At 35.7% G+C, this 18,283-nt stretch overlaps 3 protein-coding genes across 3 annotated transcripts; 2 read left to right on the top strand and 1 right to left on the bottom strand.

Moving 5' to 3' along the window:
• Positions 1 to 4,514: 4,514 nt before the first annotated feature.
• Positions 4,515 to 6,044, bottom strand: GCK72_001637 (uncharacterized protein; the record flags this gene model as incomplete). Its single annotated transcript, XM_003114627.1, has 8 exons — positions 4,515 to 4,589; positions 4,635 to 4,724; positions 4,768 to 4,870; positions 4,924 to 5,097; positions 5,148 to 5,287; positions 5,709 to 5,807; positions 5,860 to 5,905; positions 5,971 to 6,044. The coding sequence occupies 8 exons, from the start codon at positions 6,042 to 6,044 to the stop codon at positions 4,515 to 4,517; spliced, it is 801 nt and encodes a 266-aa protein (XP_003114675.1).
• Positions 6,045 to 10,952: 4,908 nt separating this feature from the next.
• GCK72_001636 (uncharacterized protein) lies at positions 10,953 to 12,156 on the top strand (the record flags this gene model as incomplete). Its single annotated transcript, XM_003114655.2, has 5 exons — positions 10,953 to 11,036; positions 11,093 to 11,489; positions 11,606 to 11,813; positions 11,902 to 12,013; positions 12,061 to 12,156. 5 exons carry the CDS (start codon positions 10,953 to 10,955, stop codon positions 12,154 to 12,156), a joined length of 897 nt encoding a protein of 298 aa, XP_003114703.1.
• Positions 12,157 to 13,068: 912 nt separating this feature from the next.
• Positions 13,069 to 16,074, top strand: GCK72_001635 (uncharacterized protein; the record flags this gene model as incomplete). The annotated part of the gene is made up of 3 exons (XM_003114588.2): positions 13,069 to 13,108; positions 14,954 to 15,044; positions 15,864 to 16,074. 3 exons carry the CDS (start codon positions 13,069 to 13,071, stop codon positions 16,072 to 16,074), a joined length of 342 nt encoding a protein of 113 aa, XP_003114636.2.
• Between the last annotated feature and the right edge of the window lie 2,209 nt (positions 16,075 to 18,283).

Genomic DNA, 18,283 nt, shown 5'->3' with positions numbered 1-18,283 from the left:
ATTAAAAGTTTCCGCTATTTTTTTTCGGAACGATATGATAAAATGCATTTGCAGGTGGAATAAAAGGTAAATTGGTAAGTCTCTGTCGTTCCGAAAAAAAGGGACTTTTACTCTGTAGAAGTGTTCTTCTTTCCGGGTATTACTTGAACTCATTTTGTGTAACATTGATTTGAAAAACCTACGGACTATTTTGGCAATTGAAAAACAAAAATTGAATAGTATACTGAAATTACATAAAAGTGAAACCATAATTTGTTTTTGATGAAAAGTGAGTGGAAACGGAGAAAAGTTTGTAGACGAACAGAGTTGGACGAGAACGGAAAACGGAACTTGAAAAAAAAACAATAGATAGAACACAATACACACCTTAAGAAACTTATAGTAGCAAAAGAATAAGTATCTAGTATGCGAAACAGCCACAATATGTGGTGGTATGAACCCAATTGAATGAAAGAAACCACGGATCGCGCGTGGGTGCTAAATGGATGCCGGCCGCGCGTGGATCCATATGGATCCATAATGGATCCATCTGACATACCCACAGCATCCGCGCGCGATCCGCGTTTCATCCATAATGGATCCATCGCGCTTTACCTGTGCACAAGGCCACGATCGAGCGGGATCACCGAAGGCGTATGTGTGAGTTGGGTATAAATCAAAGGACATGAGCACAAAAAATTATTTGTGTAAAAATTCGGAGAGCAGAAAACTTGGAACTTCTGAACGTCTTTTGTTCTTCAAGAGGTAGATACGGATAGCACAGAAAAAGAAAAAAAGAGAAAGAAACGAACAATTGTAACGAAAAGTGAAAGCTTATTTCCTTGTTTATTCTTTCCTTCTTTACGTCATTTTCTCATGTAGGAGGTCTAAAAGTGCTTGTTTTATGACTATCAAAGGATGCTTGAGAATGAGAAAATCAGAAGATAATAGAGGAAAAGAATCTGCTTTAACTGCCACGCACAATTACTTTTGATTACTTCTCATTTTTTACCGAACAAAATTCCCAAAAAGTAAATTTCTTACTGTAGGAAAATTATCGGCATTGAGAATTTTGCATGCACCTTTGGTAACTATCAATTCAGATCTTTGTCAAATGGTTTCAAGGTCAAAGAATCAGTATATAGTAAGGCTTTCACAGTCAAGTTCTCATTATACCGGAAATGAATTTGTTTTTCTCCCATTCCCCTCGATTCAAAAGTATCGAATAGGAAGAAATAATACAATTTATCAAAAGCGTGTTCGAAGAATGTCTGGCCGAATAATGTAACAAAAGATGTGGTTAAAAGTTCAGAAAACTGATTTGAACCCATTAAAGTTCGTTTTTGGAACCTCGAAATCTCTTCAATCAAATAGAGAAAGTTATCGGCTCCAATTACTGATGCACTGTTAAAATTCAAACTATTCTACAGTTCTATTGAATTTCCAGATTGTGATTCCACAGATTCCCTAAAACGCCTATCAATCTTCTCCATTAGCTTTCACCAACGAATGATAACATTCAGAAGCAATAACTGACAGTGACACATATGAAAGATGCAGCAAAACACAACATCTTTGCAAAAGATTTCTGCAAATCAGCTATTTATTCAATTCGGTATCAGAAAATTCGAAAATTCAGTGGTATTTGTAGTTATTTACAGTTACGAAATAGAATCTGGATTTGGGAAAATTTATTAAAGCTGTGCGATTGAATCAGATTTGGAATTGTACGTGACATTTAAGATTACAAAATTACAGGAATGCAGCTACATATGTAATGAAATATCTGAACAAATGAAATGAGAATCAAGCTGATATTAATAAGGAAACATTCAAAGAAGGAATCCAATTATCGAAAAAAGGAGGATGAATTCGGGAATGAGAAATGCAAAGAATCAGAAGCTAAAGAGAAGAAAAGAAGAAGCTAACGGGAAGGAAAGAAAGGGAAAGGGACAAGGCGGCCAGTGTTATCTCTTTTTCTCATTCCATTCCGAAACCTGATGAATCTGAATGATCCAAAGAAGTAGTCGATTGAAGACGTCAATAGAGAATCAGACAGTGAGATGAATGAATCTGAAATGAATAGAAATGATTAATTACATCCTCTGTCTCAGTTTAAGGCTTGTCACTTTTCGGATGGATATCGTGGGAAACGTGATGACCTCACGGGATAAAGAGAGACTAGACTATAGACATGGTGATATCTGGACATCTAGATAAGTTGATACGTGAACACATCTTCTTTGGATCATGGGCGACTAGAAGCGTAGGTGGAATACTATTGAATATCGGAACATGGGTTTGACAACAATCTAAACCACCGGAAACGAACCAGAAAAACTTACGATAGGGGTAGAAAAGTACATTACAGTAAATTTCAAGTAGCCAATAAAATCAGTTCTTTGTTCGTTTCCCAGGAACCTTCACATGTGATCATTACTGTTCGACAAAATCATTTCCTGTCATTAGTACACTTTAACTTTCTCTATCACTCTTTCTCTCTATTTGGAAGGTCATCACTTTGCAGTTTCTCATGATTTTATTCTTGAAGTATCAGATTATCTCTATGTTTAATGTCTAGAGACAGATAGATCTTTGTACCTGAATTCTCAAACTTCACTACTTTTGTGTTTCCCTGTCCCAGTAAGCCGAAGCAGTGGTTGGGTCAGTTTCTAGCCTGTCAGCGAATCTGTATATCTAGATGTCCACTTGATAAACCTTTGGAACATTTTTCCAATCTCAAAGCACAATTCTAAACATACTAGAAGCTTATCCTGGTTCCCTCCCTCACGGCTGGCTTACTGTGTGATTAATGATTACTTTGAGGAATTGCATTTTTCCATTTTTTTTTCATTCTGTGACCGAAATAAGATCTGAATTCAAGTGAGCCACAGTTGACCACAAAGTTGGCTTTCACTTCAAAAAAAAATCCGGTTTCATCTCGCTTGTTGCCAGGCTCTCATCCGTGTCACTTTTTTGACTTTCCCTCTTTTCCTCCTGAACTTTTAAAGTTTCAATTCATGCAAAAACCGCTATTCATATTCAAATGTATCACCAAAGTCTGCGTCTTCCATCATTTTCCTCTGTCTCTCTCATATTTTTTCTCCTTGTTTGATTGTCCACCTCCCTTCCGATTTTGTTAACTGATACGCGACCGGTGCACACAAGTGAGCGCTTACAATTGTGCAGAAAGAAAGAGAAAACTGTTTTTATTCGTTTGTTTCTCTAATCCTCTCTTTTCTTGATTCTCTCTTCATCTTGCTTCCTACTGTGTTGTTCTTTCATTTTCTCCTTTTGTGTTCACCCGTTATGCAAACATACATATTAAAAGGTATTCAGAAGAGTTTGTATCGATTGAATAGGTTTCACACCGAATATTGGGTAGATTCAGAGCTCTTATTGTTGAATTCGTTTCAATATAGACAGAATCCGTTCGATCATACTGTTCCCATCTCATCTATCATTTTTATTTCTCTGATCTCATATCTTTCGAATTGCCTTCTTTCTCTAACAGTCAATGAAAAAACAGTTCGACATGGAAATAAAATAGTTATAATTGATGTTCGGAAGGCGGCATCCGAAATAATGACTCTCCGTACTTTTTCGGTCGCACGTTTTTCTTTTTCATTCGTTTTTGATGTATTTCATGAATGATCATTTCACAATTTTTGAAAGTTTCCTGTTCAGCACTCTCTTTATCGAGATAGAATTGGTGAATATAGTTTGATCAAGCAAATTTAAATGTGAAATAGTACGGTAAGAAAGGAGATCGTCGTGGCAATCCCTGTATTTTTTCGAGATTCCCTCCTTTGATCTTCATTTTCAGTATTTTTCCTGTTGATTTTTATTCATTGACTTATTGAAAATGACGTTTTTTTCAGCTGTAAAAATGGGATTTCCGCGGACAAAATGGAAAATTCTCCGAATTATCTACTTGTTCATCTTCTTATATGTTATTTATAAAACGCTAATATTCATTCATGTTTTATATGTGAGTTTTTTATTGTTGATTTGATGGTAACCCTGTGAGATAGTGGAAACCAACATACTAGGTGATTTCTAATCAACCCAAAGTCAGAAAAATTATCGAGAAGTTACAATTTTGTTCGAAAAATAAATAAAAAAAATATTACATAATTATTTCTTCAGCTCAACCACCAGCTCGGCGCTCCTCTCGATTTCAGCGAAATGATGTCTGAAAAGGACCCGAAAAAGATTTTGAACGATTTTATAAAATTCAAGAATAATTACATTCCATTTGATTTTCATCAAATTGCCATCCAAAACGAGAAAATGATACAACTTCATCGAAAAGAGTTCATTCGTCATAGTATCGGGTCACAAATCATTATTGCTGGTGGAAAATAAATAATTTTTTTCTTCAAAACAACTATATCACAAAAGAAAAATCACAATCACAATGTTCATCGATAACCCGCTTTGTTGTTCGGTTAGTCAAAAATATGCACATAAAAATATTTTGAATCACAGATTTAAAGAAAAAGAAACAAATGAGAAAACTAGAAACAAAAAGACTAGTAGCTAGTAGCTGGACATGAGCATTGGCACTGTTGTTTTGTCAATAAATATACATTATTGGTGAAGAGGCTCTGAAAACATTTTTATGATAAAGAACAGACTTTCAGATAACTCACCCCTGTTACAGTATTTACAAAATTGTGTTCGACATAATACATGACTCGATTGTCAATATCCGCCTCGCCGAAATACTCGAACCCGTGGTCCTGAAAATAACTGGTTGGGTTAAAAACGTATATTCAAAGCTACCTGTAGCACAGCTGGCGCCATTCTAGAACTACACTGCTTCGTGAAATCTCGTTCTGAGACTACTGTAGCCATGTCGACATCGATCGCTTTTGTCCAGGCAAATCTACAGTTTAATTATAAAATACCGATTCAACAGCATCTGCAGAGAACACATACTTGAAATTGTTTTCCTGCTCGTTCCCGACGTATTGTACTAGTCTGACAGGTGTGTTTTGCATATCGGATGATGACAAATTGTATATCCTTCGATCTTTTATGAAACTTCCATCCAATTTTCCCTGTGCATTCTGGAATATTGCACCCCAATGAGGTGGTTGGCCGCGTGGCGCCCTGAAAATATCACAATAAAGCAAAGTTGCTTCAACATGCGAACGACAAACCACAGAGCAATATACTGAAGCTGAGGAATACTGTTCCCACGTTGCAATGGTCGATTCAGTGGGATGATGGCAGTGGGTGGGATGAGTGGTTTCAAGTAGGAGAAGACTGAGAAAAACGGACGATCCAGAATTCCATTGTACTGAAAATTTGATTTCCGAAAGCACGAAACGAATGGCATAAATTTCAAACTGTGTTTGATGGTTCTTTTCAAATTTGAACGGGAGACTTGGGGTATTTAAAAAAATAACATGATGCTTACTAGTTAGACATGATGCTTACTAGTTAGACGGAAAAAAATTTCAAAAACAAAGGAGTTTTAAATATAGAACTTATAATAAATTTCAAGGAACATGTCGCAAAATGTAAGCTGGGTCTTGCAGTGATTTCAATACTCACATTAATTTCGCGTGTTATTCTTACTATTAGGCTTCCAACTGTTCTGACTAAAAATAATTGAAACTATAGCGAACTTCTTAACGAAAAATAAAAAGTAATCTATTGAAAATTTGATTTTTAATGCCAATGTGCAGGACCAAGTTTTGAAGTGAGAAAAATCTTACAAATGTGTTCGTCGCCCGTTTTGTAACCGTTTTCTGAGTAGTTGATCGTAAAAAGTCGATTTCCGAGGATAGTGGTGGCAAGTCGTTTGACCAAATCGCCTTAAAATGAAGAGAAAATAAAACAATTAAAATATCGATACAGTAACCCTACCGTATCTTCTTGTCCACTTCCACTGCCTTCTGTTATGTTTACAGGTCTGAAAAACTGTTTTGTGGGTGCTTTTTGGAAGAGAAAAGTTATGACTTCTAATAAAATGCTCACATAAAATCCTCATTCGCAGATGTTAGACAAATGTGCCACGTCACCAATGCGGTGACGATTGCACCGCAGATCATGTGCCGTCTATTTTGATCTGAAATATTCAAAATTTGTGAGAGCATGAAGAGAGTAGTCTGAAAACGACGAAATCAAAATGGACGCAACTTTATCTCTGACGAAATACAGAAATTTTCGAGTTGCTAGTAAAATACGGTAATGAAGAATATTTTCAGAACATTTTTTAAAATTGATTCCAGAAAAATCAATAACGAGAACGTGTCGTTTCAGTGTCAGAACAAATCAAAAAAGGTTCCGAATACCCGAAAATAATCCGATTTGAAAACTGGTTTCCTATTGGTTTGTCATCGGTTATACCTATTGTTTGGTAGGTCATAAAGCAGAAAAGTATTCTGAAAATAATACTGAAACAAGGAAGTCTTTCAGATTTTTTGGTATTGAATAATATAGATAAGGTGTGTGTTATGGCAAAGAAAGAGTAAATAAAACCCTGGGCTGGATAAAAGCGATGTTAGTTCACCTGCATGCTTCTTCATAAAAACTAGCTGAAATTATATCAAAATTCACCTCGAATTTTTCGGATGATTCGATGAATGCATTTCCTAAATAGTTGGAACATCATTTATTTATGAAAGGAATCAAAGTGGATTTGCAACCAATTTTCAAGTTTAAATAGAAAAACAGGAAAAGTAGTCGGATCATCACGTCCTTAACAGTTACAGTAGCTACTCGTATCAAGACTTTCTTCTCAAAAATGTCAGAGGGAGTTCAAAGTTTGACTATTGAACAGAGAAATTAGGTGGGCAATCATCGATTTTCAACGTTTTGAAGGAATTCAATTTATTTTAGAAAAAAAGTAACTCTGACAATAATCCATAAAGTAAACAGAAGGTAAATAGTGACTCGAAACTTCAAAAATTGATTCTAATGGAAAGCTTGAATGAACCAGATATTCAAAAAGAGTTACACAACTCGATTGAATTTGTGATGAGTAAAGAAAACCATTAAAAACCGTTTTTATTTATGATACATGCGCAGACATCTTTCGAAAACAGTTTAAGGTGTCGATGTGACTACACTCGACCAGAATTATTTAGATTTTTGATCTACTTTACTGACCGGACAGATTAACTTGTACGCCTAATAGTAAGTTCCTCGCTTCCTTTGATTGGGTGATAATCTTTACTAATAATATTCAACAGATTACCTGAATGTTCGGGGACAAATCGGATACTTTTCTGAGAGGTAAAACGGTGGCAATAATTACAGTTACAGTATTTTGAGAAAGTTGTAACAGATGATATTCATTAGAAATATTAATTCTAGAACGTTGAAAACTTGATAGAGAACATGAGAAGGTAGAAAAGAATCAAAGAAAATGTTGAATAGAGATAAAAGAGGCAGAGTAGGACTGATCTTGATAAGAAATTATTCGAATGCGTTGACGTCTTCTTCGGGAATGAGAATGAAGTTGTAAATCTCATTGTCAATGAGAGTATATCCAATAGGCAAGAGATGAGGTCATCGGGAATTTTACGGGTGGGAGGACACAAAGGAATTCCTATGGAGAGTTAGATGAAAACATTATATTCCAGGTTCCTTTTCAAGTTTCAGAACATTTGAAAGAAAATTCAGAAGCTCAGAAGGACCATATTTATAATATTGTTGGAACGTGTCAATGTCAGTAAGCATTCCGCGCGGCAAAGTGAATACCGTTGTCGGTGTCAGAAAAGAAGGAGACGGTAAACGAAAACAAACTAAAGAGGAAGAGTGTTAAGCTTTTATGTATACATTTATGTACATATGTATTGACAAGAGAAAACGAGAAAAGAGTTGGCATCATATGGGGGTGGAAAAATGACAATAGATATGGAGGGACAGGTCGAAATTCAGAGTTTTTATTATGCTTTCCTTTTTTGAACGGAAAGAATTTTTGAAAATGAAAAACAGAACATAATAAAACAAGAAGGATTTTAATTGCAGCTAGAAGTTGAGTTAGAGTTTGGATATTCAAAAAAGCTAAATAGAAATTAACGATTCGGTTGTCATCGTTATGCTTCTTAAGAATTTTTCAGATCCTACGGTAACATGTCAGATATTAGAGTATCGTAATGGTATCTCAATTTCTCACAATAAGTCAGACTAACAAGTTTCAGGATCGGGATACTGTAGTAGCTGTTCTCGAAAACTATCGGGTGGATACTTTTTGAATCCATCTGTTCTGAGAGCTCTCAGACTTCAAAGATGACTGTTTCCGGGTATCCAATTCATTTCTTTTATAGTCAAAATCAAATATGTTATGTTATATGAAAAATTTCCATTTTCTATCTTTTATATAGTGCGCAATGCGAAGTAGAGTGAAAGAGCGGCGCACCGCGGCGGAACCGTCTTGTATATTGATAAAAACGGAGACGTTGCAAATGTTATGACGGAGATTAAAAATTTTGGTTGCATGATTCATTCGGAACAAACGGAAAAGGAAATACGGTCAAAATATGCAGATTTTTCGGCCGGAAACACAAACATTGAACATTGACGTCATCGGGATTCATCTGAAAGAATGAAAGAAGTATTTTTTGTTTTTATTCTGTTTCTTGTGGGACTTCATTGATCAACTGCAAATTTCTGAAAGTTACAGTACACAGGGTCTAGGGTTGAGTAGTGAAATCGTATGCGCTCCACTAGACATTTGCGGCAAATTCAAATTTTAATTTTTGCAATTCGCTGTTTCACTGTGGCATTTTGATACGCGGCTTAATCGACCAGTTTTTGAGCCGATTTATGCCAGTTTTCCCTCATTTTTGGCCAGTTTTTCGACCGTCTCGCGTCTTTTTGAGATCAATTCTATAGAAAAAATAGATAAAATTTTTAAATATAAAATTTATTTTGAATTTCGCGCTAAAATTTCAGCTGATTTCAGCGGAGCGCGTTTATTTTCACTACTCATCCTGAGACCCTGTGACAGTATGCTGAAGCACGGCCTCCTGCGAGTGAAAAAAGTCGGAGAAATCGCGCGTTTCTTTTCCCTCTCTCGCTGCGCACACTCTCTCGCCGCAACTACAGTAAAATGGAAAGAGAGTTTTCTGAGCCCGTTTTTCTCTGTCTTTCAGAATTTTGTCGTTAAAAAAGTTGAAAAACGGTTGAAGGAAGACATTTTTAATAGTTTATCATACACATTATCTCAAATTTTCAGACGGAAACATGAAATTTTTACGTTGATCCATTGGAGATCATTTGCGATCTATGATTCCATGAAAGTATAATTATTTTGTTCGAAACCACCGAGGGATATTAGAAAATAAGGTGGACTAGCCAATTAAACATTAAAAAATGTAACCTGTTAATCGTACAAGTACCTCAGTGAGGAGAGACTAGCGAGGTGTCGAGAGGAAGACAAAAAAAGTTTGAAGCAATGGTACAGGCTCAGAAATTGAGCAAAAGTCTTGAAATTTTGTGTGTAAACAGGTTACTCCTAGTACTTCAATTTTGTAGTTGGTCGTATTTTGATGTGGGTCTTCCCTGCGCTGCTGTGCTAACCTGAGCATGACTGAGTCTCTATGAGCTACAGTAAGCCAGGGAAAGGTCCTAGAAAAAAGTGACCAACTAAGAAAATGATATGCTAGGTTTGAACATTTTACTCACAAAATTTCATGTTTAACGGTCCATTATTGAGTTCACGGCAAGTTGTTGAAGTGAGAAACGACCATTTCTCTGTACATTTCTGCTGTTTTCGAAGCTAGAAAATTTTTGGGCGCTGTCAGTTTTAATGCAAACAAAATATGTTTTTTTGGAAAAGATCCGCAAAGACTTTCTCTACAAACCTATGGAAGCCGATTTTTGAAAACCTTTTCCTACCCGAAGATAATCCCTGAAAACCCTCGAAATCTACGATTTTACTGTGGGAAACTGAAAATTTTTTGGGCACTCTCAGTTTTACACTTATTTTGACGTTCTATAGCTCAAATTGATCCTTTTCGACCGGTCTACCATTCTATGGTTTTACTTTTTTTCAAAAGTTTTTCTGAAGTCGGAAACTTCTGAATATGCTCGAAAATTGAGGTGTACTGTACTCTAATATTCTGAATATGAGCGTATTTCTTATTAGTACTGGTTATAAATTATTGGATAAAATGTAATCTGTCTCTGACTCTTTAGAAAAGTAACTTTTTCCCAAAAAAGAAACTATATCACACCATTTTTGGCAATTTTTCGGTGAAAATGTGATCTCCTTTCAGTTATATCGAGCAAAAACAAGATTATGTTTAAAATGTTGCTAAAAATCGTATCATCCCAATTCGTTAAAAAAAATTCCGAAATTTTTGTGTTTTTCATGTCGCCGACGTCGTAGAAGTTTTCAGCAAGAATTTTTTGAGACCCCACCGATTCCGCGGAAGAAATTTTCGATGGAAAAATTTTCGATGGAAAGTGGGCGGAGTTTCAAGTTGCAACTCCACCGCACACTTTTTTCCCGATTTAATTTTTTTCACAGGCTGCCTAATTTTGTGATATTTTTTTCGGTAGAGAGAGCCGGCTTCTGTGACTCCTTAAAAAATCATACCGAAGCATAAAACTTCAAAAAATAAACGGATTCGGGACTTCTAAGTCTCAGGAAAGACTGTGCGGTGATGTTGCAGTTTAAACTCCGCCCACTTTCCATCGAAAATTTTTCCATCGAAAATTTCTTCCGCGGAATCGGTGGGGTCTCAATTTTTTCAGCGAATGTTGCAAGCGCGCTCTCGCGAAACCTACAGTAGTTTTGCCATAATTTTTTTACTCGCAGGAGGCCGTGTGAAGTGGCGTGTGAAGCTTGAAAAAAACAATTTTTAAACTCCCTCTAATTTCCAGTATGTGTGGATTTACGATAAACAACACGCATGTCGTTATTTCGGAATGTCGTTTGATGAATTTTTCGTCATTTCTCGATTAATTTCTCACGACTTCGAGGCTTATTCCAAAAAAATTTAGTCATGTCGCTAGTGAAACAAGTTTCAAAAATAAGTAAAAGTATTCCCTGTAGAAATATTCACACCTCTTGCCATTCTCTCGCACCGGTTAGTACTTTTTCTGAAAGGATACAGATCAAACTTCAAAATTGAATTGTTTCCAGGTTCCTCTCACTTATACCAGCTACTCGGCACCAGAACACGATCGAAACTCTCCATTAATCATTGTTCATGGATTATTCGGTCAAAAACAAAACTGGAATTCTGTGGGAAAGGCGTTGCATAAAAAGCTGGAAGCTCCCGTATACGCCGTTGATGTTCGAAATCATGGAGCGTCACCACATACAGAAACTATGACATACACAGAAATGGCAGAAGATTTGGTGGAATTTATTGATAAAGTTAAAGAAGAGACAAAGAAAAAGCGGGTTAACCTGTTAGGACATTCGATGGGCGGAAAGATTGTGATGAGAATGGCGATTGATTCGAAATGGAGTGATCGAATCGAGAAGTTGATTGTAGAAGATGTGTCGCCGAAAGGTTATTCTAGAAGACATGTTGGTAAGTTCAAGTAAATCAGAATAATGATGTGAAGGAATACATCGATCTTTCAAGTTTAAAATAGCCGTCATTCAGTTAAAAAGTATGAAACTGGGATGAAACACCGGTTTTTTCAGAGTTCCGTGAGTTGATCAAAACGATGCGAAAAGTTAATCTTCGACGAACACGGAAAGAGATTCTCACCGATTTGGAAACTGCAATTCCTGACCTTTCTATGCGTCAATTCATTCTTACAAACCTTCAACCGTCGTCAAAAAATAAGGATGAAATGGAATGGAAAGTCAATATGAATACTATTGATAGTCACGTTGAAGAATTATTGGGGTGGGTAAAGTAGTAATCTTTTTCTTCCGTAAGATATATTTGTAACTATGTTTCAAAAAAGATTTGAGAGGCTATATTGTATTCTCAGATATACTCTTCCCGTCGGCAGCTACCGTGGTCCAACTCTCTTCCTTCATGGGGCCAAATCAGGATATGTCCCGGATAGTCATAAACCAGATATCAAATTTCTGTTCCCACAGGTTTGCCACTTAGCAATTATAACTTGTAAACATTTCTGATTTTCCAGGTCCAATTCGATGCGATTCCTGATGCTGGCCACTGGGTTCATGCCGACAAACCACAACTCTTCATCGAATCTGTCTATAAATTTTTGAAAGTGTAGAAAATCAAGAAAGTATTAGAAAGTATAAGAACTGTAATTAATTTACTAGACAAATAAAATTATTGCATTGGCGTAAACGGTTATTTTGAAGACGGGCGACTTTTTGCCTTCTTTTTCAGATATTAATTTAGATTAAACTCTCTTAATTTCGTCAATATCATTCAGGTTTCCATTTAACTTGGCCGACATTCTTCTCAATAATGTGCACTATTTTCGGTGAAAAACTTTCTGCAGGACAAAACACGAAAGGACAAAAAAGGAAGTTTCTTTCCCATCGCATTCTTTTTGATTTCCGGTCATGGAGACAAGTGTTGGAGCACTATTCAGATCTCATTTATTCATCGAAAAATTCTTTTTTTTTTTGAGCGCGAAGAGGGGAAAAATCTTCTCCTCCCACGCATTCCGAACTATGTTTCAGAAAAAAAAAACGAAAATGATAGACCAATAAAGTATAGCCATTCTGGAGAGACTTCCATGTTTCAGCCTGCTGTCTGTAGCTACCGTATCAAAAATGAATGCCCTAAATTTGTATAATTTCACATATTATCGTGAAAACATGTTGGAGAGCTGTCAATTTGTTCATCTTTTCCATTCCGTTTCTCTTTCCACCAATTTAGAATTCTTTCCCAATTTTCTCTGCGTATCTCAATTGATATAGTCTATAGTGTGTCCCAATGGTCACATTAAAAAGACACGAAAATAGAGAAAAGTTTTGTTTAGAGTAGAAATACTTCTTTGCTCTCCATTTTTTGGGAAATAGAAGAATCAGTCATCCGAATGACATTCAATTGGATGAGAAATGATGATGAAGAGAAGAAGATGAAGAAGACGTCAAACCGAATTTTGATGTAGTTTTCCTTTTTTTCGATTAACGAGCACATCTCATTTGATGCTTCTTAGGATCATACTTTCATGTCAGTCTTCATAACGTTTACTGAACCTGAGTTGCTTAGTAAGCAGTATATAAAAGATGTCAAAAATAAGAGAACGTGGTCCATAAAGTGTGTGTAAATGTCAATCTCCACACAAAGCATGTCAGAAAAATGGTTGTCACTCGCGGAGATTGTTCCCATTCTTTTCATCCATCCGTTCCTCTTCATTTTCTCTCGACTCCCCTCCGTTTAGTGCTTCTTTCTCTTTTTCATTTCTATTCAAACCTCCTTTTTCTCTCTCTCTCTCTTCCCAACAACACATGTCCCGTCTTAAGAGGGACCATTAGAGAGAGAATAGACGCAGATATGTCTCTCTCTCTCCCCACCTTCTTGGCTTTTCTTCCTCCTGGAGCACAAAAAAGATAGAGATGAAGCTCTTCTTGGAAGGAGAAGAAGGACTTCTCCAATTACTTCTTCTTCTTCTTTTTTCTTCATTCTGGAGACATATGTCACATGTCTTCTGAATTCATTCCATCAGGTCATAACTTTTCTATCCTATTCCGACAAGTTGCATATGTTTTTTTATTATTATTTCTTTGGAATCAACCCTCTCGAAACCTTTTTTATTCTCAATTTGCGCTTGCCCTCCAACCTGACTTCTAAATTTCCGATTTTTTGAAGTAGAAATGAATCACAACCAGGTTTTTTGAACTATAACATCAGAAAGTCTTACATGAAACTTGTATTGAAATTCATTATCTCCTATTTTTTGAAATAATCTTACATTCCTTTCCACTCTTATTTTTAATCATAAAAACATTCGATAACATTTTAGAAATTTTCTACGTCTTCTTTTGTCATCGAACGACTTATTGAATCTTTTGATCGAAAATAGTTGATTTGTATTTTAGGGTTTTGCGGTTTCATCTTCAGTTCTACGATTTAGACTTTTGCTAAATGAATTACCGATCTTGCCATATTTCAGCGTTAAAACTATGATCTCGTAACATCGTTTCATCCTTGGAAGCCGCAGTTTTTCAGAGACTAGACCAATTTCCTCCTTTCATATCATTTTTTGAACTCCTTCTTCGTCATTTCCCATTTTCTAGGTGATCAAAAAGTACATTCCGTTCATGAATATTCATGAAAAAGAATAAAGAATGACTTCGAAAATATTTCTTCCTTTTCTCTTTTTCCCTTTTTAGATCTCTCGGATCCCTAAAAACTTCTTGGCACTTTTCAAGAAGCTCTGAATAATTGAATAGTTTTGTGTGAGCCACAGAAAGAAAAACATCCTTTCCGTGCTCTTTTTTCGTTCTCCAAATGGGTGAGAAGCGCTTGAGAAGTCCAGATTTAAAAGTAGAAAATTTGGGAAGAAGAGAAGCCATTGAAATCGTTGAAAAAAGATAAATTCCGTCTTCTTTTCCTCATTTCCGTTCTTCTTTTTTTTTCGATCCCTTGACAATTCATTCTTCTTCTTTTTCTCTTTTGCTCCGTTCCATTTCAAAGTTTTTCCTTTTTGGAGGACCCCATTTCAGAGAAAAACAGGCAAAAAAGAAGAATAGATATCAAATATTCTGGTGAAGAAGGGGGATGGAATTGTGGTAGTTTTCTCTTTATTTCCCTTTTTCTGAAGCTCGCGAAAACTTTTAAACTTGAATTGAATTGGTCCTATTTCATCGTTTTAGAAACTCGAACCAATATTTTTGCTTACAATTATTTCAAAAATTTGAATCAGCTCTCATTCAAAAACTAGGATCATTTCATTAATCTGTAGATTTTCATTTTTTTTCTAATACTATTTCAAACTCCTAAACATTGTTAACTCTCTATTATAGACTCAAGAAGTTTCTTAACAGCTACGTACAGTTCTCAACTTTTCAACGCCTACACTCACTTTCATTTTCTAAGTTTTCATTTTCCAGAATCCAGTATCGGAATGTTGGCGGCTCGTGGTGTCTCATTGGGTCTTGGCAAAATAAACTTGTCAGATTTGAACCAATTACCACAGGATCGGTGAGTCTCTTTTTAATTTACAATGAGAAGAAAACCTACAAAACGAGAAAATTATTGTGAAATTTATTGGGAAAATACATGTTTCAAGATGCTAGATCACAAAAGTTACCTGAATCAGACCACCACCGAAAGCTACGTAATTGCTTATTTTATACTCTCGAATTCAATTGTTTTCCAACGTCTCGGTCTCAAAAATCCAAAAAACACATGAAATTTAATAATATCTACACTCTACACTCCTTTTAATAGGTACTTTTACGGCTATATTTACTCTTTTCACATAGCTTTTTCTATTCGTTTTTCTGACTTTGGTTTTTATGACCATGTTTTGGTAGAAATCTTCTAAAGGTTTTGAGTGTCATTCATTCTTATGTATGTCTTACAAAACCCAGTATGTTGGCAAAGAGCTAATGAATTCCCAAAATGCGATTGTTCTCCGAAGTTAACCAAAATGTGAGTTAGATATATTTGTTGAAATGTAAAATCGGATTTATTGACAAAGGGCTTTAGAGGAAAATGGAGCAGATAAACTAGAAAATCTATATACCAAAAGTTAACCTGCGCAAATACTTACTTTTTTCCTGAAATTCAATTTGTTTCCAACGTCTCGATTGAAAACTACGGATAGTCGGAATAGAGACCGAGACGACTCCTAAGTAATGAGAAGATTTCCAAATAAAGATTTTCGTTCCCTTTTCAAAATAGAACTGAATTTCATATAATTATTTCTTAAGAAAATTTCTGATGATTTCTTAGCGCATAAGGCCCCTAAAAGACATTTGTTCAAATTTTACCCTATTTCGATCTCGTTTTTTTCAGAATACTTGCTGCTCAATACAAAAAATCACAAGATGCGAAAAACAAGAAGCCAAAAATTATCATCAAGAAGAAAGCGGATGCAAAGGTCAGTTGGTTTCTCTTGAAGTTTTTTGATTCGATGGCCCTCAAATTGTACAAAGTCACGAGAAGAGACGAAAATAATTGGGTCGAATTGAAAAGGGAGAAATGTTGCAAAATGAACAAAAAATAAAATAAAATTGGGCTCTCCAATTGTATTGGAAATTGAAAAGAAGACGGACAGAACAAGGAGAAACTCAAGAAAAAAGTTATTGAATTCAATTCTTCAAAAAAATTAAATAGAAATGTTTCCGCTTCGAGTTTGAAGCAACCTGCCATAGCTCCATCACAATAAGGTCGTAAGATTCGGTTTGACATAATTCTACCTGACGTCAGAATTTTCAATTTTTGTAAATCAAGAGTTGTTCTATTTTGAAATACACTGAAATCAGTTGTGTGGCATCAACCTGAGCCGTCATGAATATTGTCAACATTTTTACATGAAAAGTTGAGAAAATCTTGAGATCTTAGCAACGTTGAATTTGAAACTCAAGCATCTTTGAGAAGTACAGCACCTCCTCAAAAAGTTCAATAGAGCACATTTTCACATGTATTTATTTCTTATTTCTTTCTTTTATTCCACTTCTTCACTACCCAATTCCACTTCAAAACCTTCTTCTTTTTCTTCTTTTTAATCCTTCTCCTATTCCATTCCAAATGCAAATAAGTCCCCGATCTGAAAGTCTCTAGAGACATTCCAAGACCGGATACATATATAAATTCAATATGTCTTTTTCATTTCTAGAATACTTTTTTCGGAATGGAAGTGAGATCTGAAGAAAAGTGATGTGGTTTTTGTTGCTCATGGAGCAATACCGGAAATCTAAAGGAGTCTCCTTCACATTCCATCCCCACTTTCTTCATCTTGGTTCTCTTTTTCACCGCATTTTCCATTTTTCAAGGAGAGGTTACACGGCGGAACGTCTTCTGGTACTCCATTTGAATTCTTGACTCTCTCTTTTCGCAAGGAATCTCACCAACCCTCAGAAGACATTTCAGAAAAATTCGAACGTTTTCTGACAAGGGATGACCCAGGGTGAGACGCGAGATTCTCAACGATAATTTGACTTTTTTTCGAAAATGGCCTCTTTCGGATTTCTTTCGGATACTGTCAATTTTCACGTTATGACTTGTATCTTTCCAAGTTTCAGTTTAGGTGAAATGGCTCAATTCACCTTTTTTGTAGCCTACATCTTCACCTTTCGAATTTTACGAAATCCTTCCAAATGAACAAAGTTACAACGTCCCAAAGCGACTAGACCAAAAAAGTGTCTACATCTTTCTAAAAACGTTCTAGTCAGGTCTATCTTTTGTCAAATTATCGTTGAGATTCGCGAGTTTCAGTCTGGGTCATTCTCTTGTCAGTTCTAATCTTAAAGTTTCATTTTCTGTAACGTGATCCAAAAAAAAAATTTTCTCTCCTGAAGTATTTGAAATTGTACTTTCTGCAAAACGACATCTGAACCGTCTTCTAAATTATTCAGAAGACGTGGCATATCAATTTTCAATAGAGGTGGGCGTCGAGAAACAATTTCTGGCCAGTCTGAATTTATTTTCCTAGTTGTCTGCCTTCTGGAGCATTGAGAAGACGTGTCATGACTATTTTTAGTGATGAACGCCTACAAAGCGAGAAGATTTAGAATTCAGAAGATGTTGATGGTTGTCATATCAGCATCATCATCTGTTCTTCTTATTCTAAATAATTCCAAATGCATAGAATATATCTTTTTGCTTTTTCTATCTGCTCTTGGTCCTCTTTTTTCCTTTTTTATTCTCAAGAAATGACACAAAAATAAGCAAAGAAGAGGCATCTAACAAGCGTTTCAACAAGAATCTTCTTAGTACATTTCCTCTTTTTTTGGGGTCACATGAAGATATTTTTGGCATTTTTAGAATTCAAGTTTTGATCTAATAATATTTGAAAGATCAGAAGCAATAGCCCAAAACGTTGGTTTGCAATTGAAGGTGTATCACTCAAATAATGGAAGAAGAACACTTCTCCTTAATAGAACTGAAGCATGTTTGCAACAGTCTCCATCTCATTTTCTTCTTTTTTGCAATACCCAATCTCCCTAATCCCATTTTCTTCACCTCTCCTTTTTTCCATTTCTTTTCCTATAGATCCAATTAATTAAAGTATTCCACTCCTAGGAGGTGTTTGTTCGTTCTTAGCATTTCCATCTGGTTTTTTTTCTTTTTCTGCACGCTTGTCCTGTTACGGAACGTCTAGACAGAGTCACGATAATTACAAAACACTGCGTTTTGGGTTGACCCCAAATCTAATCTCAAATCTCTCTGTACTTCTACTAACTTCCATTATTTACTCATTATTAAACTCAAAG

Source organism: Caenorhabditis remanei, chromosome I (genome assembly GCF_010183535.1).
Source record: "Caenorhabditis remanei strain PX506 chromosome I, whole genome shotgun sequence".
NCBI lineage: Eukaryota > Metazoa > Nematoda > Chromadorea > Rhabditida > Rhabditidae > Caenorhabditis > Caenorhabditis remanei.
This window is presented reverse-complemented; position numbering and strand designations above follow the sequence as displayed.